Source organism: Pseudorca crassidens, chromosome 4 (genome assembly GCF_039906515.1).
Source record: "Pseudorca crassidens isolate mPseCra1 chromosome 4, mPseCra1.hap1, whole genome shotgun sequence".
Taxonomy (NCBI): Eukaryota; Metazoa; Chordata; class Mammalia; order Artiodactyla; family Delphinidae; genus Pseudorca; species Pseudorca crassidens.
The window spans coordinates 18,648,087-18,671,100 of record NC_090299.1 but is presented as its reverse complement, the minus strand read 5'-3'; the positions used below and the strand labels follow the sequence as shown (position 1 = coordinate 18,671,100).

Genomic DNA, 23,014 nt, shown 5'->3' with positions numbered 1-23,014 from the left:
GCACTGCAGGAAGAGGAGCCAGTAGGTTTAAAGGCTCTGAGGCAGATAAAAGCTTGCTGCATGAAGAACAGAAACAGAGCCATAGCTCACTCCATTCCAGTGTAGGGGAGGAAAGAGTTTTTTCTTCTACCCACTTAGGTTCTGCGTCTGGGACCTGTGAGTTGAACTGACAAAGTACAGATAAATGGATAAGAAGTATATAAATTTTATTTGATGTTAATAATTTTACGTGGCCTGAGTAGGGGTGGAGAACTTCATAGAAAGAAGTGAAGATCCCCCCAAAGTGTTAGACCCAGGGGCTTATGTTCCATTTTAAGAAAGAGGGATAAATTGTGCAGAAATGACAAGAGGAAAAGGGGTGTGGGCTAAGGAAGGTAAACTGTGATAAAGTGACTAGGAACTATTTGGGAAACTAACAGAATATAATGGCTGTTTTCACGAGGTTTGCACAGATTCATCTCTGTGCCAACTCCCCGGCTCCAGTGACAAGAATGTTCTCCTCTTCGTGGTAGAAAAGCTCAGAATGATCAACGTGCCAAAGGGGCACTTGGGGTGGCGGGCTGTGACTCCCTTCACCAGCTATGCCTTCTGCAGCTTATAAACAAGGGTCAGCTATTCTCTCTTAACCTAAAAACTCTGTACCTTCCCAGAAGAATTCCTCACACCACCTCCTGATCCCAACAGCCACTTCAAATCCTAGCTGGCCTTCAAGACTCTCATCAAGTTTCCGACCTCTCATTCCCTGAACTCCTGTGGCGTATCTTAACTCTAATATACCATACTGTACTTGGTTATAAACAAGTTCTTCATAGGATACTCTTTACGCATATATTACCAATTCTGTAGTACTAACTGGAAACTCTGCTTTGAAAGTCTGTACCAATGAATTGATAATTATCTTTATGTCTTTTCCATGAAGTGTGAGGCTGCCATCAAATTTTCAAGTGGTCTTTTGAAGTAGAGCTGAATGGGAAGTTGCTGAATTGCCTCTACTTGCTAGAGGGGAGTGAGACCATGGACAGAGAAAACATTAGAAATCCTTGAACAACTCCTTTAAAAGACTTCAAAGATGCAAACTACCTTTAAAAACTCTTGTAAATTATATAAAGGCAAATAATACTATTATTAATAAATTACTAATAATACATATTACTGCTTTATTTCATAGTAAATTATAAGGATTCTTTCCTATTTTTGTTTTTTGGGAAATCTAGTTTTCTTAACCCTGGTTCTCAAAGGATAGTCCTAGGACCAGCATCAACACTAGCAGCTGTAGCAGCAGAGCACTTATTAGAAAAAGCAATTCTCAGGCCCCACCCCAGACCAGATGAATTAGAAACTCTTGGGGCTGGGGCCCAGCAATCTGTTTTAACAAGCCCTCCCGGTGATTCTGATGCACTCTCTACAATGTGAGAACTCCTGTCTTCACCTAAAGCAAGTCTTCTCTCAAGACTGTCTCTGAAGCTAACCAGTGACTTCAAAATTCTGTATTTAAATTATGCTATTTTAAAACAACTGTTTGGCACAATGACTTAATGTAAATGTCTCTAAGAAGTAATGTTCAAATCACTGAAAAACTGGTTTGCTTTGCCTTCAATTCAACTTAAAAGTTATCTTTTATTTTACTAAATCACATAATTAGTACTAATATGTTTTACCATAATGAAATGAATCTATTCCCTGATCCCAATTCATTGTTACTATTTCAGTAGTGAAGTTCACATATCCATGAAAAACATGTTCAAACATATCCTTTGAAAAACTAAACTTGCTTGTTCTCTGTGCTGCCCTCTGCTGATTCATAAGGCAAACTTCATCTATTTAAAGTATCAATACCAGCTGCAGTTCCAAGGAGGACAATCATTTAATCAACTTATTCATTCCACATGAACCAACTACTGGCTCATCTGTAAGAAGAAACTGGGTGAACCTTTAAGAAGTTAATTGTGATCAACATTAGTTTGAAACAGACCTGCAACTCCCACTTGATGTGTAGCATATCCTGGTAATCTGCTGGGCCCCTCTCCCAGCCACAGAGACAGCGTGGATGAGTCCGATTCTGCGTGGTGAAAGCAGAAGCCCAGGGAAGCGGCAGGAGCAATAAATCGACTTTGGAGGATGGGAATGTGCAGCCATACTGCTACTCTACCTTCGGATCTCCATTTCTGTATTGCAGCTAAAACACAGAAGATAAACATCTGTAAATATTTTCCAGTGAGAGGAGTGGAATAAAGTAAAACTCATCTCTGGGTGTCACCTCCTCCAGGAAGCCAAGTTTAAGCTCCACTTCCCTTACTAGTTAGCTCTCTTTGGGGGCGGGCGGGTGGCACGGGGGAATCGCAAAATGTACTGTTCACATACACCAGCAGCATGTAAACTACCACGTTTTATTATAATTATATATGATTTTTCCACCAGACTGAATTCCTCGAAAATAAAGTCAATATAGTGATGATCTTTATATATCACCTGACACAATACCTGGCACATAATTGGTGCTCAATAATTGTATTAAAATGAACGAATAAACTAATTTAAATAAAACACCATTTCATTGTTGTTCCTTTTAACAATCTTGGTTTTCATCTTTATAAATGACTATTATGGGCTTTTATTTACTCTTCCTTTAAAAGTCCTGTCTCTCATATATATATGTGTGTGTGTGTGTGTGTGTATATATATATATATATACACACACACACACACATATATATATTTTTGGTTTATACGTTTCAAGGTGAAAAATATAACTTTGTTGTTAAATAATGTATGGTAGTTCTAGAAAATTTTCAAAATAAAGTACAATGAAGAAATCAAAACTTCACATTAGCACACAGATAAATTTAAAATCGACATTTTTTGCATGAATATAATTTTGGAATTGACATACCATATATAATTTACAATATTTTTTTACTACATATTATAAATGTTTTGCTATGCCATTAAAATTCTTTAACGAACACACATTTTTAATGACTATAATTCTCCTCATATAGGTCTACCATAAACTACTTAACTGACCTCCTACTTTTGGACATTTAGATTGTTTCTAACTTTCCTTTATTACAAATTATACCATGACAAACATTAAAATAGATTTTTGGTCTTTGACTTTAAATGCTTGCTTTATTACTTGAGATTGAGCCAGGGAAAAAAGATGCTAACATTTATATGGCCCTTACTAAACTCCAGACATTTTAGATACACTGTTTCATTAAGTTCTCACAACACAAAAGGCAGGTATTATCACCCCTAATTTATAGGTGAAGAAATGAATACTTCCACAGTTTTAGAAAAACTTTTCAGATCACTTTCTCCATCCACCATCGCGATCTTTACAACAATCCTGTAAAGTGTGTGTGGAGAGAGGGGGAAGACTTGATTATTTGTTTAATGGTTAGATTCCTTTCCCTCCTCTTCTATGGCCTCTGCAGTAAGCATCTCCTGGTTAAGGACCATCTTGCTCTACCTTTTTGAAGTCAGTGTGCCTAACACAGTGACAGACAATGTGGGAGCCTTAATTTAAGGTACCTTTTGATTTGGGGCTGTGGCGCCCCTTCAGATCCTTCTCACATCAATCCTTCTCTGATTAAATCTTTTTAAAAACTGACAGAATTACATAAAGTGAAATGCACAAACCTTAAGTGAACATTTGGTGAGTTTTGACCTATGCATACATCTGTGCCACCCACGCTCCAGTCAAGATTACAGAACATTTCTATCACCCCAGAAAGTTCCCGTGTCCTCCTTCCCAATCATTCCAATCAAAAGAAAAAGCTGAAGTTCTACAAGTATAGTCACTTGTTTCCTATTTTTTCTCTTTACACTCTGGCTTGGAGAATCTGTCCACTGCTACTGCTTCAGCTAACAACTACGCAAGGGTGGCTGCCTAGTCCTGGCCTCACTGAACACTGAATTTTTCTGCTCTTCAGCTGCTCGCATCTTCTGAAGGCTGCTGCCTCAAACTTCACACCTATATTCAAAACTGATTCCTACACCAGCCACCTTAGTTTTGCTTACAGGCATTTTTCTGGCTCCAATGCTCAAAGCCTAAGAATCCTTTTTAAAATGCTTTCTTTCTTCTCTGTTTCACTAATAAACTTTAATGCTTCTTCCTCCTCTTTCCCTCATTCCTCTGCTCAGATCCAGCCCTCAAAGTGAGCTCACATATCACCTTTGACAATAAGCTTTCCTCACGTGCTTTCCAAATGTGAACCTAAGGACTACTTTCTAGTAGATTTACTAGAACTTACTACACATTGCCCGATGACACCTGTTACTGTCTGTTTTTCTAATCCTAATTAATATTTTGTGCATTTGCAATCATCCAGGTTAACATGAGATTATGCACTGGGGCTCAATTCCTATTCAATGACTGGCTTGTCTAAAGTCACACAGCTAGTGAGCGGCACAGCAAAAACCAGAACAAGTGTTATTTCCCCACTGATGCAGATATATGTGAAGCTTAGCAACATGTTACTTCTTCATCCATCTAACTTTAGTTATCAATAACGGGAACAGTAAAAGAATAGACCTCACATGCAAAGGTGCAAAACAACTATTGCTAATACATTATAGGCAATCAGTTCTATTTACTTGAAAAGAAAGAATACATTTAGACTTCCTACCAGGCTTTCTTCTCAGATAATTTTAAGATTCTTTTTATAGGCAATACCATTCACTTTTGTTTGGCTCAATAACAAAAAACCCAGCAATAGCTCTTATAGTGCAGCCAAGAACAAATTCTAGAGCCAGGGGAAGTTAATCTGTCTCTTAGTACCATCATCTTTGAAATGGGGATAATAATAGTACCTACCTCACAGGTGTGAGGATTAAATGAATCAATACTTCTGAAGTTCTTAAAACAGTGTCTAGCACTTAGTAAGTACAAAAGAATTTATTAAAAAGATACAAAAGAATATGGTACTTCAGAGTTTATAAATTAGTTTCATGTAATTTATCTTTGATTACCACATCTATCCAGTAAAGTAGTTAGAGTGGGCATTATTCACATGAGCAACCTAAGAGGCAAATATTTTCACTGGTGATTTTCCTAATGCCTCGTTAAGCATGTGGCAAAACCTGGAACTTGAAACCTGGATGTGTGACTCCAAATCCAACCCACTTTCTGCTTTGCCTTCCTGACTGAGGTAGTGCTTTAATCACTGACAAGTAACAAGTGTGTACAATAAATACCTGTGTCTACCCACACAAACGTGCACATATTAGAGGATGAACATTTGATTCTCGTAGTGTTAACACTGTTGTAGTTAGCAGCTGTTCCCAAGGAGAGAAAACAAGGTGAGGAGGTAAACAGTTTAGAACTGAGGATGGTTGAAGATGAAAACGACTAGCTCAGTTATATTTCCATAGATGCTCACTTGCCATAATTCTCCATAGAATAAAGATTACTTTCAGTTTCCTCTAAGTGTGAGAGGATGAGTTTCCATGCTATGCTTTCAAGTTGATTATAAGGGCCCTCAGGGGCAGTGTGAAAAACAGGCTGTTCCGCCAAATCACGGGCTCTCAAAGTGAAGGCTCCTCCATCCAAGCTATCTTTCTTATCACTGGCCTCAAGGTTCAAAGAGAGTGGCGAGTTTTCCCACTGGAGACTGAAACCACTCACCAATCTCCCCGGTGAATCACAAAAGGCTTGTTACTAAGGAAAAGCAAACTCTAGTTCTCGGCGCCACAGCTCCTGACCCAACTTGTGCACAAATACGACCACTCAGAACCTCTCTGGCCCACTCACTGTCCACCATCTGTACTAGAAAGTGCTACGGTTCTGCCTTGGGTAAACTGCCCGGCGAAACGAAGGGTCGGTAAGTGATAGTAAACGAGAGCGTAATAATATCAACAAACATTTACAGAGCGTTAAATACGTGGCAGATACCGTGCGAGGCACTTCATGTGCATTATGCAATTTATCTCTCAGCCATCCCATGAGCTCCTATTACCTGGTTTTACAGATGAGAAAACGGTGGTTTACAGAACTTGCCCAAGGTCACACACTAGAAAGATGAACAGAAACAAGGGCTGCCGATCCCGAAGTCTGAGCTCGTCACCATTTCACCCAACCGCCTCAGAGACCTCCCAGCCAAGGGCACAAGGACGAAAGGCAGAAAACGGCTGCGGGTCACGCACGCCCTCTCTCCTTCCCTCAGGCGCAACTCGGGGTTGGGGGCCGCGGTTACTTCCTTAGAAAGGCAGGGGAGCCTCGGACCAGGCGCACTTGCCCTGCAAAGCCCTCTGGAAGGCGACCGGGTCCAAGCGGTGCATTGCGTCCAGCCGCGCCAGGCGCACGGAGACGCCCCCGAATCTGTCAAGCTCGCCCCGCAGCTCGCCGGCTCCGGAGGTGGCGTCCCGAGCGCAACCCGGGCCGCCCGAGGCCCCACGGGGCCCTGCAAAGAGCACTGCGCGGCGGGCCCGCGCCAACACCGCACGCCAGCGACCCCCTCTCAATAGCTGCAGCATCTCCGCACCAGCCCTCGTGGCCCACGCGGACGCTTCCAAATCACGCGGCCAGGGAGTGACGGCGCTACCGTAAGTTTTAGAAGAGTGTCACTCACGCATTCTCAGAGTTGAGCAGGGGTCTGCAGCGCTAGGTAGAGGAGACGGCGAAGTCTGGTCGACCGGCTCCTCTCAAGAATTTGCCCAGCTCAAGGAAAGCGACAGAAACTTTCCCACCACTCCACTTCCCTCCCCTGTTCCCCCCACCCCCACCTCAGTTTAATTCAACAGACATTTTGTTCAGGAATAGAGAAGGAGGCGGAGATACGAAAAAGTCCTGTTTTTCAGGAATTTATAATCTGAATGAGGGTTCCGTCCACCTAATCCGTCTTCTGTGGCGAAGGTCAAAGTCTTCCACATCTTCAACGACAGCGGATTCTGAAGACGCTATGTTCTCCCACTCTTGCTGCGCTCCACTCAGGGGATTACGGCGCGGGACGGAGCCTCGCTGGTTTCTGCCCCGGAAGTTTTTCTCTCAGCGAAGCGCGCACGTTGAGCCGGCTTTGCCGCTGCTTCTCTCGGGCTGCTTTCCGATCATGTCGTCCAAGAAGAACAGAAAACGGTTGAACCAAAGCGCCGGGAATGGTTCGCCCTCGGCCTCCGCTGCTTCCTTTTCTGCCGGGGCCACAGCTTCTGCCGTGGCGGCCGGGACTCTGGTGGTGATCAACTTCTTAGAAAAGGGTAAAGAGTTCTGAGAGGGAGACCCGAGGCCGAGGGGGCGCCGCCCGAGAGGACGAAAACCTAGCGATTCTGCCTTGAGGTGTAAAGGTTTATAAAAAGTTGGGTGAGGCAGAGGTGTGCGAGAGGCACAGAAGTATGTAAGACACTCGAAGCCGCGCCTGCACTAGAGAAGTTGGGCAGAAATGACTTAGTGGCTAAGTCAAGCTCTATTGTAAATTGCTTTGAATTTCTAAATTGCGCTTGAAACGGTTTTGCCTTATTTAAGATTAACGGCGTATTTAACTGCGAAGTCGCTCGTCTCTAGCGAGAGTAGTATACCTATACTAAAAAACTGAAAGCCCAGTTCAGTACCGCTGTCGGTATTGTCCTTCCTAAGAGACGTTAATGTGCCTTTAAAACTGAAAGGTGGCTTTTTTCCTACTACACGGGTTCTGGTATTTAATTAAACAGCTGTTAAGTGCGCACGGGTGCTAGCAGGAGCTTGGGTATTTAACTCATGTATCTCATTTATTCTGTGCAGAGCTTTGGGAGATGGGTACTGTATTATTATGCTCATTTTACAGAGAAAGAAAAGTTAACGCTATTCCCCCCCACCCTTCCCCCCAGGTTACACAGGTCCTAACTAAATGGCAGAGGCTTTTTTTGAGTTCAGATGTATTTGATTCTAAAGCCATGGACGTAGATCACAGCAACCTTGACTTGGGAGAACGGATTTACGTGAAAAGCATTGAGTTGGTAAAGCTTTTAGCAGGCGTGATGTTTTGTAGCTTTGAAAAAGGGATCAGATTAACCTAGTGGCAAGATTTTTATTTATGTCTAGTGCAGACCCTAAAGACAATCCTCCAGTTAACATAGTATTTTCAGGCTTTTTGGGGATCGGAGGACAACTTGTTCTGTTGGGCATATTCAGTCTCTTTTTCAACAGGATCCTTCCCATTGACATTTAAACCTACTGATTTCTCTTTTACTTTTTTTTTTTTTTTTTGCGGTGCGCGGGCCTCTCACTGTTGTGGCTTCTCCCGTTGCTGAGCACAGGCTCCAGACGCGCAGGCTCAGCGGCCAGGGCTCACGGGCCTAGCTGCTCCGCGGCATGTGGGATCTTCCCGGACCGGGGCACGAACCCGTGTCCGCTGCATCGGCAGGCGGACTCTCAACCACTGCGCCACCAGGGAAGCCCCTTCTCTTTCATCTTTAAACAAAAGCTCCACACTTCTTATCACCACCCTCCACTGCAAGACTTCTTAAAAGGAGGGGTCCCTGCGTCCTCATCTCTCACTTACTCCATAGCCTATTCCTATTTGACATCCACCTCATTATTCCATGGAAACTGCCTGTACCCTGGTCACTGATGATCTCCACGTTGGTAAATCCAATGGATGGTTTTTCATTACTTACTTTACTTGACCCCTCAGCAGCTTTTGGTATTGTCAGACATTTCTATCTTCTTGAAACACTTTATTTCTTGACTTACGTGTCATCAAAATCAACGAGTTTTTCTCCTTCCTTTGGTTGGTACTTCATCAGTTCCCTTTGCAGGCTCACCCTCTTCCACCTAACCATCAGATGTAGAAGTTCCTTATTTCTTAGTCCTAAACCCTCTTTTTCTCTCTATAAATCTTCTTTCTTTGGCAAGTTCATCCAGTGTCCAGCGTTTCCTTCCCATTTACCCTTATTATTTTTAGATTTGTATTTGTAATTTAGATTGTTCTGAGTCTTGATTTAATTGTCTTCTAGATGAATGCTTCTCAAACTCCATAGGGAAGGTTTAAAAATTTACAACACATCACAGATCAGCACTGTTGTAAAATATGATAAAAGTAAATTATTGGAAAAATAAGTTAAAAAAGAAATTTTTATTAGATTCAACAGATGTAAAATTACTCTGTCAAATTGCAATAAAAGCTTCTAAGTGCATATTCTCATTTTTTCTACTTACTTCATCATGAACAGTATCAGATAGTTTGTGGACCACACTTTTTTTTTTAATTGAAATATAGTTGACGAACAGTATTAGTTTCAGGTGTAAGTCATAGTGATTCACTTTTAAATACATTAGGAAATGATCACCTTGATAAAGTCTAGTAACCAACCGTCTGTCACCATCCACAGTTATTTCAGTATTGACTATATTCCTTATGCTGTACATTACTTCTCTGTGACTTATTTACTTTATAACTGGAAGTTTGTACCTCTTAATCGCCTTCCCCTGTGTGCCTAGCCCCCTCACCCTCCTCCCATCTAGCAAATATCCCTTTGTTCTTTGTATCTATGAGTCTGTTTCTGTTTGTTTTGTTTTTTAGATTCCACATATAAGTGAAATCATCTGATCCTGATCTTTCTCTGACTTATTTCACTTGGCATAATACCCTCTAGATCCATCCGTGTTGTTGCAAATGGGAAGATTTCATTCTTTTTTATGGCTGAGTAATATTTCATTGTAATATATATGTATAAAAGTTATTTATGTATTTTGGATATTAACCCCTTATCAGATATATCATTTGCAGATATATTCTCTCATTCAGTAGGCTGTCTTTTTGTTTCGTTGATGGTTTCCTTCATTGTGCAAAAGCTTTTTAGTTTGATGTAGTCTCATTTATTTTTGCTTTTGTTGCCCTTGCCTCAGGAGACAGATCCAAAAAATACTGCTAAGACCAACTTCAAAGAGTTTACTGTATATATTTTTTCTAGGAGTTTTATGGTTTCAGGTCTTATATTTAAAGTCTTTAATCCATTTTGAGTTTATTTTGTACATGGTGTAAGAAAGTGATCCAGTTTGATTCTTTTGCATGTAGCTGTCCAGTTTTCCCAACACCATTTATTGAAGAGGCTCTCTTTTGCCCATTATGTATTCTTACCTCTTTTGTCATCAATTAATTTCCCCTATACGTGTGGTTCATTTCTGAGCTCTCTATTCTGTTCCATTGATCTATGTGTCTGTTTTTGTGCCAGTACCATACTGTTCTAATTACTATAACTTTGCAGTATAGTTTGAAATCAGGGAGCATGCTACCTCCATCTTTGTTCTTTCTCAAGATTGCTGTGGCTATTCCAGTTCCATATGGATTTTAGGATCATTAGTTCTAGTTCTGTGGGAAATGCCATTAGTATTTTGATAGGGATTGCATTGAATCTGTAGATTGCTTTAGGTGGTAGTATAGACATTTGAACAATATTGATTCTTCCAATCTGTGAGCACAGTATATCTTTCCATTTATTTGTGTCTTCAGTTTCTTTCATCAGAGTCTTATAGTTTTCCGAGTACAAGTCTTTCACCCTCTTGGTTAAATTTATTGGATGCAGTTGTAAATGGGATTGCTTTCTTAATTTGTGGTCCATACTTTGAATATAGCACTGTGCTATACCTCTTCTTTTGGACTTTTCAAAGATACTTCAGGACTGACTTCCTGAAGTCAGATTTCCTCCAACAAAACAAATGAGCTCTGTTCAGTCTTTATCATTGTAGAATTCAGAAATCTAAGATTCCTTCATGACACCGCTCTCTTACATCTCACATTATCCAGTCCACCACCACGTCCTGTTTACTAAGTATTTCCCATGTTCCACTTCTGCACTCCCTTCCCACTGCTTCAACCTTAATCTCAGACACCATACTCTCTCACCTGGACTACTACACTAGCTGCTCTCTTCCAATTCCTTTTCCACTCTGCAGACAGAATGATCTTTTAAAATAAAAATCCTGTCACGACCCTGCTTGTCACCACTAACTGGCCTCCAATTACTGTCAGATTAAAGACAAGGAGCTTGATAAATCCCACTGCCCTGGGTGGTCTTGACCTTCCTTATGTGGTTCCTTGTTTCCCACCACTCTGCCTGTACTTTTTCCCTCAGATGGACAATGCTGTCTTTTGTCAAGGATGTCTGTACAAGCTCTTCTTTTTGCTGAGAATTGTCTTCCCCCTCCCCCTCTTCATTTAGTTAATTTTATTCTTCCTTCAGACCTGAATTTAAATATTCTTGGAGAAGCATTCTCTGATTCTTCCAAATTAGATCTGATCCTGCATTATAGCCTCTCTTAGGACTCTTAGTTTTTCTTTCATTGCATTAATCTTAGTTTAGAATTGTACAGTTATTTAGTGATTGTTTAATAAATCTCATTCTATTAAGTTATAAACTCCATGAGGCCAAGGACTGTGTCTGTTTTTGTTCACCTTATTTCCCCAGTGCCTAGTGTAGTATCCTGCCATATAGTGGGCACATGGTAAATATTTGCTGAATGAACAAATGAAGGGTGGGTGGTTGTTTGAAATTACCTTTACTATCTCATTAGTTAATCTGGCACATAAGGTGCTCAGTAAGTGTGAAGTTAATTAATAGGAAGTAGATGTAGAGATATATTTTTAAAGTATTGAAGGAGTGAGGACTGGTGAAAATTGTGTGGGGGATAGCTTACATAGATTTGGATGCTGTAAGCAGAGAATACAATGGAAATGTGTTAGGAAGTAAAGCCAACAGATGGGAATTTGAACATGATCTCCATTGCTGATAGGGAGGAAATGGAGGTAGAGAAGTGTGTGATGTTTCAAATCTTGGTGCAGGATAGGATGGAGGGAAGAGAGGAAGAAAACTTAGAATCTTGTCAGGGACTGAGTACCCCCCTCAAGGTAATTATCAAGAGGGAAGGGTAATTCATTGAGGTTCCCTTTATTAGGAAGAAAGAAGTGGCAGAAACTGAACATTACGAGGTTATCTAACAGGACGCTTTGCTCTTATTCCTGGGTAAACTGTGTAAGAGACCTGGTGCTCATAGGAAAGTTGAATTTCTTTTCAGCCTGTCATATTTTAAAAAATGCTTATTTTATGCTCAGTTCTGTTAATCTTAGCCCTGGGAGATGCTTTGTTTTTCTAGATTTGTTCATCTGATGACAGAGGGAAAATAAATGTGTTGGGGAAGTTACTTCGCAGTGGCAGAGAATGATGTAAATCAGACATACCTCATGGTTTTGCTTTTGTTGACTTAGTTCCTTTTTAATTACAAAAGATCTGTTTTTCTGATTATGAAAGAACACTAATACTAGTCAGAGCTCTGTGATTATGATATATGTGACTGTAAGTTTTATAATAAAGTTTATGTGAGAGGCATCATAAGCGTTACATGGATTTTGTGCTGAAAAGAAAAATATTGTATACTCATCTACTACATTCATTCATTTCATGCATATTTGTTATGCATCTGCTATATTTGATGCACTCCTAGGCGCTGGAGTTACAAAGATGAATATGACCCATTTCCTGTTACAAAGCAGTATATTGTTAAAGGAAAGTCAGATTGTAAAATAAATGAATATTGTGATAACTGCTAGTATCTGGCAACATAGGGTGCTGGGAGCATCAGAGGAGGGACAGCTAACCAAATGTGGAGCTTGAGGGAGTGTGTGGGCAGGGGTGGAGATGTTAGCATATCATTTTCAGAGGTTTTGAAACTGGACTGAATTCTGGGCCCCTTCTTTGGCCAAAAGTTGAAAGCTCTAATGGTCATTTGAGTCGGTGTGTGTTCGCCTAAGGAATAAGACTTGTGTTATTGTTATCCATGTGTTCCTGGGAATAGAAAGGAAGAATGTCTGGTTGCTATCCTGTGGGTGAGAAGTGGAAACATAACTTAATCCTCCAGAGCCAGATGATGTGTCATTTCCCCAGTTCAAGCCTTTGAGTACTAGTAGCCAACTCAACTTAGAATCTGTAATATGGAAAGTTCAGAATGCAAGTATGAAAAGCCCTACTGCAAGTATGTTCAGTTAGTAATGAAATTAGAGATTTTTTTTTTTTCAATAATGAAAACCAATACCTCCCCCATAAAACATCCTTTTTTAGTTAGCAGTCATATTGTCAGTGGATCCTCACAAAGGTTTAGTTTTAAGTCTGATTGCTAAAATAAGCAGGGTTGGGACAGTAGTCTCTCCAGGGTTTGTTAAGTGCATTCGTATGGTCATGTGGATAAAGGATTTTTATTTACTCCAAAAGAAAGCATGCTTTAACTTCAGTTACAAATAGTGCAAAAATAATTTTCTTTTCCTTCTTGGTAGACGACAAAGTTCCTAAAGCATTCCAGAATTCCCTTGTTCAACTTGGACTCAACACCATGAAGTCTGCAAACATATGTATTGGTCGACCAGTGTTGCTTACCAGTTTGGATGGAAAGCAAGAGGTGAGAGTCCTTTTCATTTCCTTACTTTAGAAATATTTCAGATGTTTTTGATTTTAATTTTCAACACAAGCAGTAATAAATGAAAAGCTGTATCTTACAAGACCCTCACATCTATGTAAACTTTTCCTTCCTTTGATACCCTCTGAGTTGTAGGCCCTAAGTGCCATGATATAGAAAGAAGCCTTTCCTCCAGAGGTAGTGACACACTACCAGCCCTATTTCTCCCGGTCTGTTAGTTGTATTTCTTCACAGAAATGTTATTTTGGGTCATCTGTTTTGTATGTAAATATTTGATTACCCTCCGTTTGTCCTGGCTACCATTCATCATACCTGAGACTCTAAGTCCAGAACCTTTCCTGGGTCATTTTGGCAGCTTAGCTTTCTTCCTCTGACTCTGCCATGTCTTCTGCTGCTGCTTCATCAGTCAATGTTCTCTCATCCAGTGGGGTCCTCTCAAAATGTTTTGCAGTCTTATATCTGCTGATGGCTTGCCTCCCATTCCTTTCATTGTTCTGGGCTTATACTGTAAAACATCCTTTACTGTGTTTTGTGGAAGAGAAGACTATAAATGTGTGAGCTCAGCCTGTTATCCGGAGCTAGAAATCTTTGAGTTTCTCCCTTACCATTTAAGTCGGTTGAAAACCAGGTTCCCATGGAGCTCTTGTACTGGGTCACTCGCTGTTTCCTAGATGTAGTTTATGCTCCAGACTGAACTACCTTACAGTTAGCTTGCCTTCAGTATTTTTTCTCATTTTTCTCTTATCACCTGTTAATGCCTTTGTCTCTTTTCTTAAATCCACCTTTCAGCTCTTCCACCATTTTCACTGTGGTATTATTCCTAATCTTCACAAAAGAGATGTAATATTTATAAAAAAAATAGTTTTTTTGTAACTGATGTCAAATCATAACTCCTTTGGGGTATGGACTGTGTTTTGCAGATCCATGTACTTGACTGTGCTTAGTTTTCTTCCTTATAAATGAATGATATTCTACAAATATTTATTATATTTTTGTTTCCTATGTTCTGGGCAGGTCTATACGGCCTGGCCTGTGGCAGGATTTCCTGGAGGCAAGGTTGGCCTGAGTGAAATGGCACAGAAGAATGTGGGTGTGAGGGTTGGTGATGCCATCCACGTCCAGCCTGTTTTGGGTGCTGTGCTGCAGGCTGAGGAAATGGACGTGGCACTCAGGTTTGGCTCTTTTCTTTGGTGACTGTCTGGATCAGTGCTGCCCAAATGAGTCACAAATGTGAACCACACATGTAATTTTTCATTTTCTAGTAGCCACATTTAAAAAGTGAAGAGAAAGAGAAAGTAATTGTAATGGTATGTTTTATTTAACCAGTATATGTAAAGTCTTATTTGAATTTATAATAACTACAAAAAACTATTAACAAGATTTTTCATTCTGTTTTTCAAACTGAGTCTTCAAAATCCTGTGTGTTATGTTACACTTGTAGCATATCTCAATTTAGGCTAGCCACATTTTTAGCACTTGATAGCCACATGTGGTGAGTGGCTAGTGGCCTACTGTGTCAGACAGCACAAGCTAGATGGGTGCTATGTGATTTATGGACTATGGACTCTCTAATGTCCCGTGACTAGAATATGCCCTGACATTTCAGATGAGAGGAATTGTTGTTGATGGATATTTAACAGTTTTTTTTTTTTGTCTTGGTTTGCTTCTTGTCTTTTTTACAGTCGTAAAGACAGGAATAGATTACTGTGATTTGGCAAGAAACAAGTTTTAATTAAGACTGCTCAAGCGAAGTGTACCTGATTCTGTATTTTAACTCATTGATTATTCGGTCAAATAAAACAATTATATCTATCCAATTTTTAAATAGTCCCCCACCAAAGATGACAAATATGGTTGAAGTGTATCACCCATCCTCTTGAATGTTCTGTATCTAATAGGATTTTTACTCAGTTTGTATATACAAGTCTTATCAAAATTTGTTTTTAAAAAAAAAATCTTGGGCTTCCCTGGTGGCGCAGTGGTTGAGAGTCCGCCTGCCGATGCAGGGGACACGGGTTCGTGGCCCGGTCCGGGAAGATCCCACATGCCGCGGAGTGGCTAGGCCCGTGAGCCATGGCCGCTGAGCCTGCGCGTCCGGAGCCTGTGCTCAGCAACGGGAGAGGCCACAACAGTGAGAGGCGTACCACAAAAAATAAAAAATCTTTTAATACTTTAATATCATGTTTGTAAAAACTTGGGGAATTTTATATGCCAGAATCACAAAACATTTTTCAGTCATTAGCTTGATTTTGAAAAGTTTTCTTCACTTTTCTACTTTCGTAGATTCCAAGCTTAAGCTTTGGTGTATTTTTTCTTTTAAAAACAGGAAAATGTCTTCAGTGCATTGAATAACAGTTTAACGAGCAACAAAATAAAAAGCCAGAAAGGAAAAGAGAACATATGTTGAGCGTCAGCTGTGTACTAGCACACACACCCACACTTTCCTCTTTTTCTTCTCTCATTTAGTCCTCTAAACATCCAGCAAGGTATCCATATTTATCCCTCTTTACAGATGAGGAAATGGGCTCAGTGAGGAGAAGTAACTTGCCCATTATTTTATGGTAATTTTTTAGTTAATTCAGGTTCAACAGGATTAATCTTCATACTGTTTTAAAACAGTGCTTTAGGTAGCAGTAATCAGTTGATTGGGTTTTTGATGATTACTAACAAATGTGACCTCTTGAGGGCGCAGCAGTCTTAGGTGATAATGATTACCTACTATAGAGGGACTGTATATGTTTTAAATGGAAACTTGGTTTTTTATTTTAAAGAACCTTATGTTTTAAACATGGCAGAAGAACTTAGACAAGAAACTTAATTTCCAATAAGAAGAATCAGTTATTTTAGTCTGCTGTTTAAATCCTTCAGTTGTATCTGAAAAAGTTTATTATCAATATTAATGTTAGAGCTCCTAGTGGAAATGATTTTATCTGTGCTTTTTTAAAAGCAAAACTGATCGTTTTACATATTTTGCATATTTGCAAATATCTTCTCTTCAAAGTTTAATAAATAAAAACAATTTAAGTAGTTTCAGAGTTCTTTAAACAAGTAAATTTAAGTATTTAAGGAAATATGTACAATCTTCTCTTTAGTTTATACACGCAGTTGATTCATGAAATTTTCTCCTTGTTTTTCTCTCTCTCTTTTATATGAATACACAGTTGGTTCTCATTATTGGTGGTAGTTGTGTTCCATGACGTTGCGACAAATACTGAATTAGCGAATACTGAACTGTTGCTCCTAGGGAGGGTGTGTGTGTGTGTGTGTCTATATGTATGTGTGTATTTATTTAACACATATAAATATGTGAAAATATTTATCTTATGTAGATTATAATCTTAAGTCCTTGAAACAACTCATTCTGGTAGATTCTATTTTCTTTATTTTTCAAATGAGGAGAAGTGGCTCAGAAATATTAAGTGACTTGCCTGAGGCCACCCCATTAACAGATGCCAGAGTTAGGATGCAAACCCCCTCTGTGTGGTGCCAGAGCTGGAACTTTTCACGCCATACTGCACTGCTCCCTACCCTGCCCAGCTTCCATCCTCTGGTCACCTCTGAATGAAAGTTGAAACAATAGGCCTTTTTCAGCCTCAGCTGGGAAAGTATTGGGTTACAGTTTTTGCCTGCTCTGTGCTCATCCACAAATGACTGGCAAAGCTCTGCTAGTATTGATTTTGGGGTTATAAACACATTTTAGCAAGTAGGTGAATTTGTATACGGAATTTTCAAATAATGTAGTTTGGCTGTATTGATTTTGTTACTGATAAGGTGGTTGGGAGCAAGGCTTAGATTTGGACCAGATGCTCCTGCTAATACACCTTTTCCTGAGCTAAACCATTCTCCCTCTGTGATCTCTGGCAGAGCTCGCAACTGTAGGCTTCCTCTGCTGATATGGGCTGCTTACACACGGAGGAGGAGGGAAAATGCACATATTCTGAGAACTCTCTAAGAACGTGTTTCTTTACAAATGTAATGATTTTTAGGCATGTTTCCTGTACTCAAACAAGCAATTTTCCTGGAAGACACAGTTTTTGGTCAGAAGAAGGCTTTTCCATTTTTTCTTAGGCATACCCTTTCTCTAGCATAAACTTGCACTGTACCATTACTCCGCTTTTTTTCTACCTCTTCAGATAACGTACTCTATAGGATTTAAATTTCTTTAAAGATAATTTATAAATTATACAAAGAGAATAAAGTAAGCTATTAATAAAAGCCTTTCTCCAAGCTGGGCAAGTTCAGAAAGGAAATGATTAATTGAGGCCAGTGTTTTTCCAATGTTTCTGACTATAACACACAATAAAAAACACATACTTTTCATTGTGATTTATTGCTCCTATACATCCACAGATGTAGTACATAAATGTACACACGTGTGTACATGTATGTACCCGAGTATATAGGGGTGTGTGTGTGTGGTGTGTAAGATAGTAAAGAAAACTGATTTAGGCCACTGGGACACCAAATTGCAAATGGTGTTTTCATGGCTATAAGAAGTATCTAAAAAGTGTAAATTATTCCAAAATTGTATAAATCATTTCCAGATTGTAAACTAACGATTCTTTTGATTAGGTCTACATCACAACTGTGTACATGTCATTTTATATTACATTTTCGTTTCTGGTGTACTTAATGCTGGTTTTTATTTCTCCCACCCTTCACAGTGACAAAAATGCAGATATTAATGAAGAACAACTGACTGCTTGTCTTCTGAGAAAACTAGGTGAGATGTCTCTTTCATATGTTTTCTAAATGTTAAAAAGCAAGGCAGCAGCAAATAAACTGATGTGTCTTTGAGATCTTGTGTACATAATGCTGTTCTTTAAAATAGTGTAGAGAATATTCTCAACGAATGAACGTCCTTTTAAGATAGGGATGTAGTATCTGCCGCCGCCCCCCACCCCCAACTGCCAAGTAATTGATTGGTAGTTGAGCAGTGGAGAGAATTTTTGACTTAACTGTGAGCAAAGTCAGTGGTAGAACTAAGACTTTTAACCCTTGAATTCTGTTCTTTCTGGTCAGGTATGTTATCTTGGAGTGTTGTTGTAGGTGTGCCATTTTAGCTTGGTTTGTTACTGAACATGGAATGCCTGCCTCTATGGGGTTATAGCTGATAGAATCCTAAATGTACTGAGTGTAGAGAATTTCAGAGAATTAGCTTGACCTTCTGTCTCCAGATAGTGCCCTATCATAGGGGAATATTAGGTCCTCTGTTTTTCATAACAGTTGTTTTATTAATACTTCCATCTTTGATTTAGTCTTTTCAGTCAGATAGTTTTGTTAATAGATGAAATAAATTGCTATTTAAACTTTAAATGGGTGAAAAATTGTGCTAACGTATATATTTAATAAATTGTTTTCCAGATGGCAAGATTGTTTTACCAGGCAACTTTCTGTATTGTACATTCTATGGACGACCATGCAAGTTGCAAGTGTTGCGAGTGAAAGGAGCAGATGGCGCGATGTTGAGAAGGGCTCAGAATGACTCTGACACTGTTGCCCGGGGAATGGCCTCCAAGCCATCCAGTGTGGAAACTAGTACCCTGGATATATCCTTACAGCTAAGCCAGTTAGGTCTGGAAGTGCCCCAAAACCCAACATCAAGCAGTACTCCTTACAAACCAGGAGATGGCAGAATGATAAATAAAGCTGGTGGTGTTTTGTCAGGTGTTACACAGAGTCCTGGGAATGGAAGTGGACTTGGACTAGAGGCAGTCACAGGTCTTAAACGTCATTCTCAGTCTGCCAGAGAAGGAAATGAGCAACCTGTCAATGAAGAGAGATTGCTAAAGTCACCCAGCGTGGGAGCACAGTGCAACACCGATACCTTTTATTTTATTTCTTCGACAACAAGAGTCAATTTTACAAAGATTCGTACAAATTCAAAAGATCAAGACAACCAATTAAAAGTAACTTATGACATGATTGGTGGCTTAAATAGTCAGCTGAAAGAAATTAGAGAAATAATTGAATTACCTCTCAAACAGCCTGAGCTTTTCAAGAGTTATGGTATGATTTCTTCAGTGTACTACACCCAGAAATGTTAAATTCATACTAAAAGCAGTTGGCTCATTTCACTTATCTAATAATTGTTCACCCTCTTTTCCTGTTTTTCTTTCCTGAGTGGGAGGTGTGGTAGGAGATGCCAGTTAAGTCGGCCTTTTTCTATGCTTGGTCTCTTCAGGTTGTAATGTGAGTTAGTTGTAGCCTTGTCTCTCTTAACTGCACACTTCCACAGTTGTTTGTATTGGATCTAGAGTAAGTATCTTGTCATGCTAGATTAGCCGTAATGACTAAAAAAATAAATCAAACATTTAAATAGTTTGGATAAAACTTCTTTGTTAGGAAATGTAGCTGGGTGCAGATCTCTTTGCATTGAAACAAGTAGTTAAGGGAGTGACTTGGCTTTTAGAAAACTTAGGGCTTCTTCTGCATTGTTAACTGCCCAGATCCTCTGCATATATTTGGTGCATACCGTGTCTTTCTCTGCTTTTTGCTTTTTCTTTTTTCATGAATATCTATATCTATCTATCTATCTATATATAAAATGAATACTTGGATTCACATATAAAAGGAACCCTGGTAAGGCTTATATTCTCTGAGATGGCTAGTTGGATAAAAATTGGGGTTGGTGGCTTATTTTGCATGCCCTTCCTGTTGTTTGGGCTTTGTTTTTTGATCATTGAACTGTGCTGTGTGGGATGGGGCATGTCAATAGTGTGGGTGTTAAACCAGTTTTTTTACTAACCAGCCTGACCTGGTTGGGTCTACAGAGAGAGAAAAAGTCATTGCTTGAGATCAGCGTTTGGGCTAGTTAGTACATTTTTCTATGGGGAAAGGGAAGTTCTGACTCTTACTTTAGTTTTTGTGCAAGGTAAATTTATTTTATAACTCGTGTTTGAAGTCATATGACAACACTTACAAGCAACCTAGTAATGCTGCATCCAGTGTTCTCTGCTTTTTCTTCTAGGAATTCCTCCCCCTAGAGGAGTGTTGCTCTATGGCCCTCCAGGTACTGGAAAGACAATGATTGCCAGGGCTGTTGCTAATGAAGTTGGTGCCTATGTTTCTGTAATTAATGGCCCTGAAATTATTAGCAAGTAAGTGCATAATTTAATAGACTAAACAATATTATTAGATATACATCTTAAATGTGGTTTTTAAAAAATGGCTCAATAGTATTCTGTCTGGATATTTCACACATTGAAATTTTTTTGTGTGTGTGTGTGTGTGTGTGTGTGTGGTATGCGGTGTGTGGTATGCGGGCCTCTCACTGTTGTGGCCTCTCCCGTTGCGGAGCACAGGCTCCGGACGCGCAGGCTCAGTGGCCATGGCTCACGGGCCTAGCCACTCTGCGGCATGTGGGATCTTCCCGGACTGGGGCATGAACCCGTGTCCCCTGCATCGGCAGGCGGACTCTCAACCACTGCGCCACCAGGGAAGCCCACACATTGAAATATTTTTAATTTGCTTTTTTTTAATGTGTAGAAACATTAAGTTTGGAAAATAATTTTTGAAAGTAGTATTAAGTATTGTGGAAATATTTGAAAAGTCAGGTGAGCTTTCATAGACAGAGCTTTAAAAATGATAAGAGTTGGCCTTTAAATGTATTTTATTTGTTACAGATTCTATGGGGAGACTGAAGCAAGGTTACGTCAGATATTTGCTGAAGCCACTCTGCGGTATTCTTTATTTTTGGATGTTTAGAATTAGTAGTCCAGGGTGTATTAATGAAAGTAGAGATAGTAGTACTTTATACGAAGCATGAAAGAATAGAACAAAAATAATAGTGATAGCACTGGAAGTAGATTGTAAGTTTAATGAGGTTCTATCTAATCTAATTCTATCTAATATTGTTTTGGAAATGTGAGAAATAAGTTATTAAATTACATAATGTAGCAAAAGGTACAAACTTCCCGTTATAAAATAAATCATGGGGATGTTATCTACAGCACGGTGATTGTAGTTAATAGTACTGTATTGCACATTTGAAAGTTGCAAAGAGAGTAGATTTAAACAGTTCTCATTATAAGAAAAAAAATTTTATGACTGTACGGAGACAACGTGAATTAGACTTATTGTGGTAATCATTTCACGATACGTATATACAAATGTTGAATCATTATGTTGTGTAACTGAAAGTAATGTTATATGTCAATATCTCAATTTTAAAAATTACATAAGGTAAAAGAATTAAGACAGTGCTGTCCGATAAGTCATGTGAGTTTGCTTGAGCATATAAATTTATGATTTTCTTTCTTTTGGGTACATCTAATCTCAATAGACTATTATAGTTGCCCTTTAGGCTTAAAACTTTGTTTTATTACAGTTTGCTTCAAAGTGACAAATCTTTTGCTTTAAAAATGATTCTTACTAATCATTTCTCAGTTTAGGCTACCATTGTTACATTGCAAGGAGTATTAACGAGTGGCCTGTAACTTGGTCTAATGTAGTTTTATTCATAATATGGCTATGTCTCTTTCATTGTTTTGGTATGTAACCTACCATAATTACTGCCCTCTTATCAAAACTTCCATTTTTAAAGTTTTTTCCCCCAGTAGATAAAATAAGTAGTCTTTACTCCAAATACTGAAGATTTGAGAATCAGTGGTATACCTTATTGTTTAGAATGTTTTTATTGTCACTATTAATTTGTTCCTGGAAGTTGAGACTTCCTCTTACGAGAGAATTCACATCTTTGTATGGGAGAATTGGTCATCTTGAAAGTTGTTTTTTTTAGTAGATTTTTAAAAAAGAGCATTTCTACTTTCTATCCCTTGGAACTTTAAACCATCTCCAAGGAATAGCATCACTGGCCTCAGCTTCTGAAGTGATCCAGGCATAGCAATTTAGTGGGCATTAGTGGGCAAGTTCTGTTTGGGCATAGACTGTCATCTCATGAGCAATACATGTTCTCAGTACTCTACTTTTTATTGAGGGCAGATCTACTAGAATGTGATATTGGTGAGTTAATAATTTGGGCTAGAATTAATCTAAGATTTTTCAGCTTAACATCCTATTGCTTTTGTCTTTAATATTATTAATTAAATCCTAAATTTGATGCATTGCATTTCAGTCAAAAAATTAATTTCAATTTTTTAACTGCAGTGCAACATATCAATTAAAAATTAAATATATATTAGAGAATTCATTTTACTTGTTTATTTTTAGGCACCCATCAATTATTTTTATTGATGAGCTGGATGCACTCTGCCCTAAAAGAGAAGGGGCTCAGAATGAAGTGGAAAAAAGAGTTGTAGCTTCACTCTTAACACTGATGGATGGTATTGGTTCAGTAAGTACAGCACCAGTATTGATTTCTGTAGGAGGGGCTATTTTCTTAATAATATTCATGTAGTGGCAAAAACTGTCAAATATGTCTGAGTTTTTTGGATACTCTAGGGTAAGGAAGAAATATTAGCTGTAAAAACTAGAGGAAAGACCCATAAAATAATTTTCTTCATGATTTCTTAGTAACAGCTAGGACAGTATAACCTGGCATATTTTTCTAGCATATAAAATTATATACAATGATAGATTTATAATAAATGGTGTTAACCTAAAAACCTGAAGCCCAAGTCAGTAAGGAAAATTTAGCAATTAAATTTAAGGGGAATTTACTAAGAAATTTCGTGA

At 39.0% G+C, this 23,014-nt stretch overlaps 2 protein-coding genes across 11 annotated transcripts in view; one reads left to right on the top strand and one right to left on the bottom strand.

Moving 5' to 3' along the window:
* Positions 1-6,972, bottom strand: part of NUDT6 (nudix hydrolase 6) — a 42,906-nt gene extending 35,934 nt beyond the window's left edge. The window contains exons 1-2 of one of the 7 annotated variants that reach the window (XM_067735134.1): positions 6,834-6,972; positions 1,973-2,176 (exon numbers count right to left, since the gene is read on the bottom strand). In XM_067735134.1, the coding sequence (XP_067591235.1) occupies positions 1,973-2,176; positions 6,834-6,873 (244 nt within the window). In that variant the 5' untranslated portion in view covers positions 6,874-6,972. Of the gene's footprint in view, positions 1-1,972; positions 2,177-5,960; positions 6,207-6,239; positions 6,518-6,572; positions 6,710-6,833 lie in introns of those variants that run through there. The other 6 variants (XM_067735135.1, XM_067735132.1, XM_067735138.1 and 3 more) reach the window with 6 other exon arrangements.
* AFG2A (AFG2 AAA ATPase homolog A) overlaps positions 6,760-23,014 on the top strand; it is a 348,590-nt gene continuing 332,335 nt past the window's right edge. For 2 of the 4 annotated variants that reach the window (XM_067735130.1, XM_067735128.1), the window contains exons 1-8: positions 6,760-7,194; positions 13,239-13,360; positions 14,393-14,550; positions 18,043-18,101; positions 18,743-19,387; positions 20,349-20,478; positions 21,004-21,060; positions 22,550-22,673. In XM_067735130.1, coding sequence (XP_067591231.1) covers positions 6,903-7,194; positions 13,239-13,360; positions 14,393-14,550; positions 18,043-18,101; positions 18,743-19,387; positions 20,349-20,478; positions 21,004-21,060; positions 22,550-22,673 — 1,587 coding nt within the window. In that variant the 5' untranslated portion in view covers positions 6,760-6,902. Of the gene's footprint in view, positions 7,195-12,787; positions 12,941-13,238; positions 13,361-14,392; positions 14,551-18,042; positions 18,102-18,742; positions 19,388-20,348; positions 20,479-21,003; positions 21,061-22,549; positions 22,674-23,014 lie in introns of those variants that run through there. The other 2 variants (XM_067735129.1, XM_067735131.1) reach the window with 2 other exon arrangements.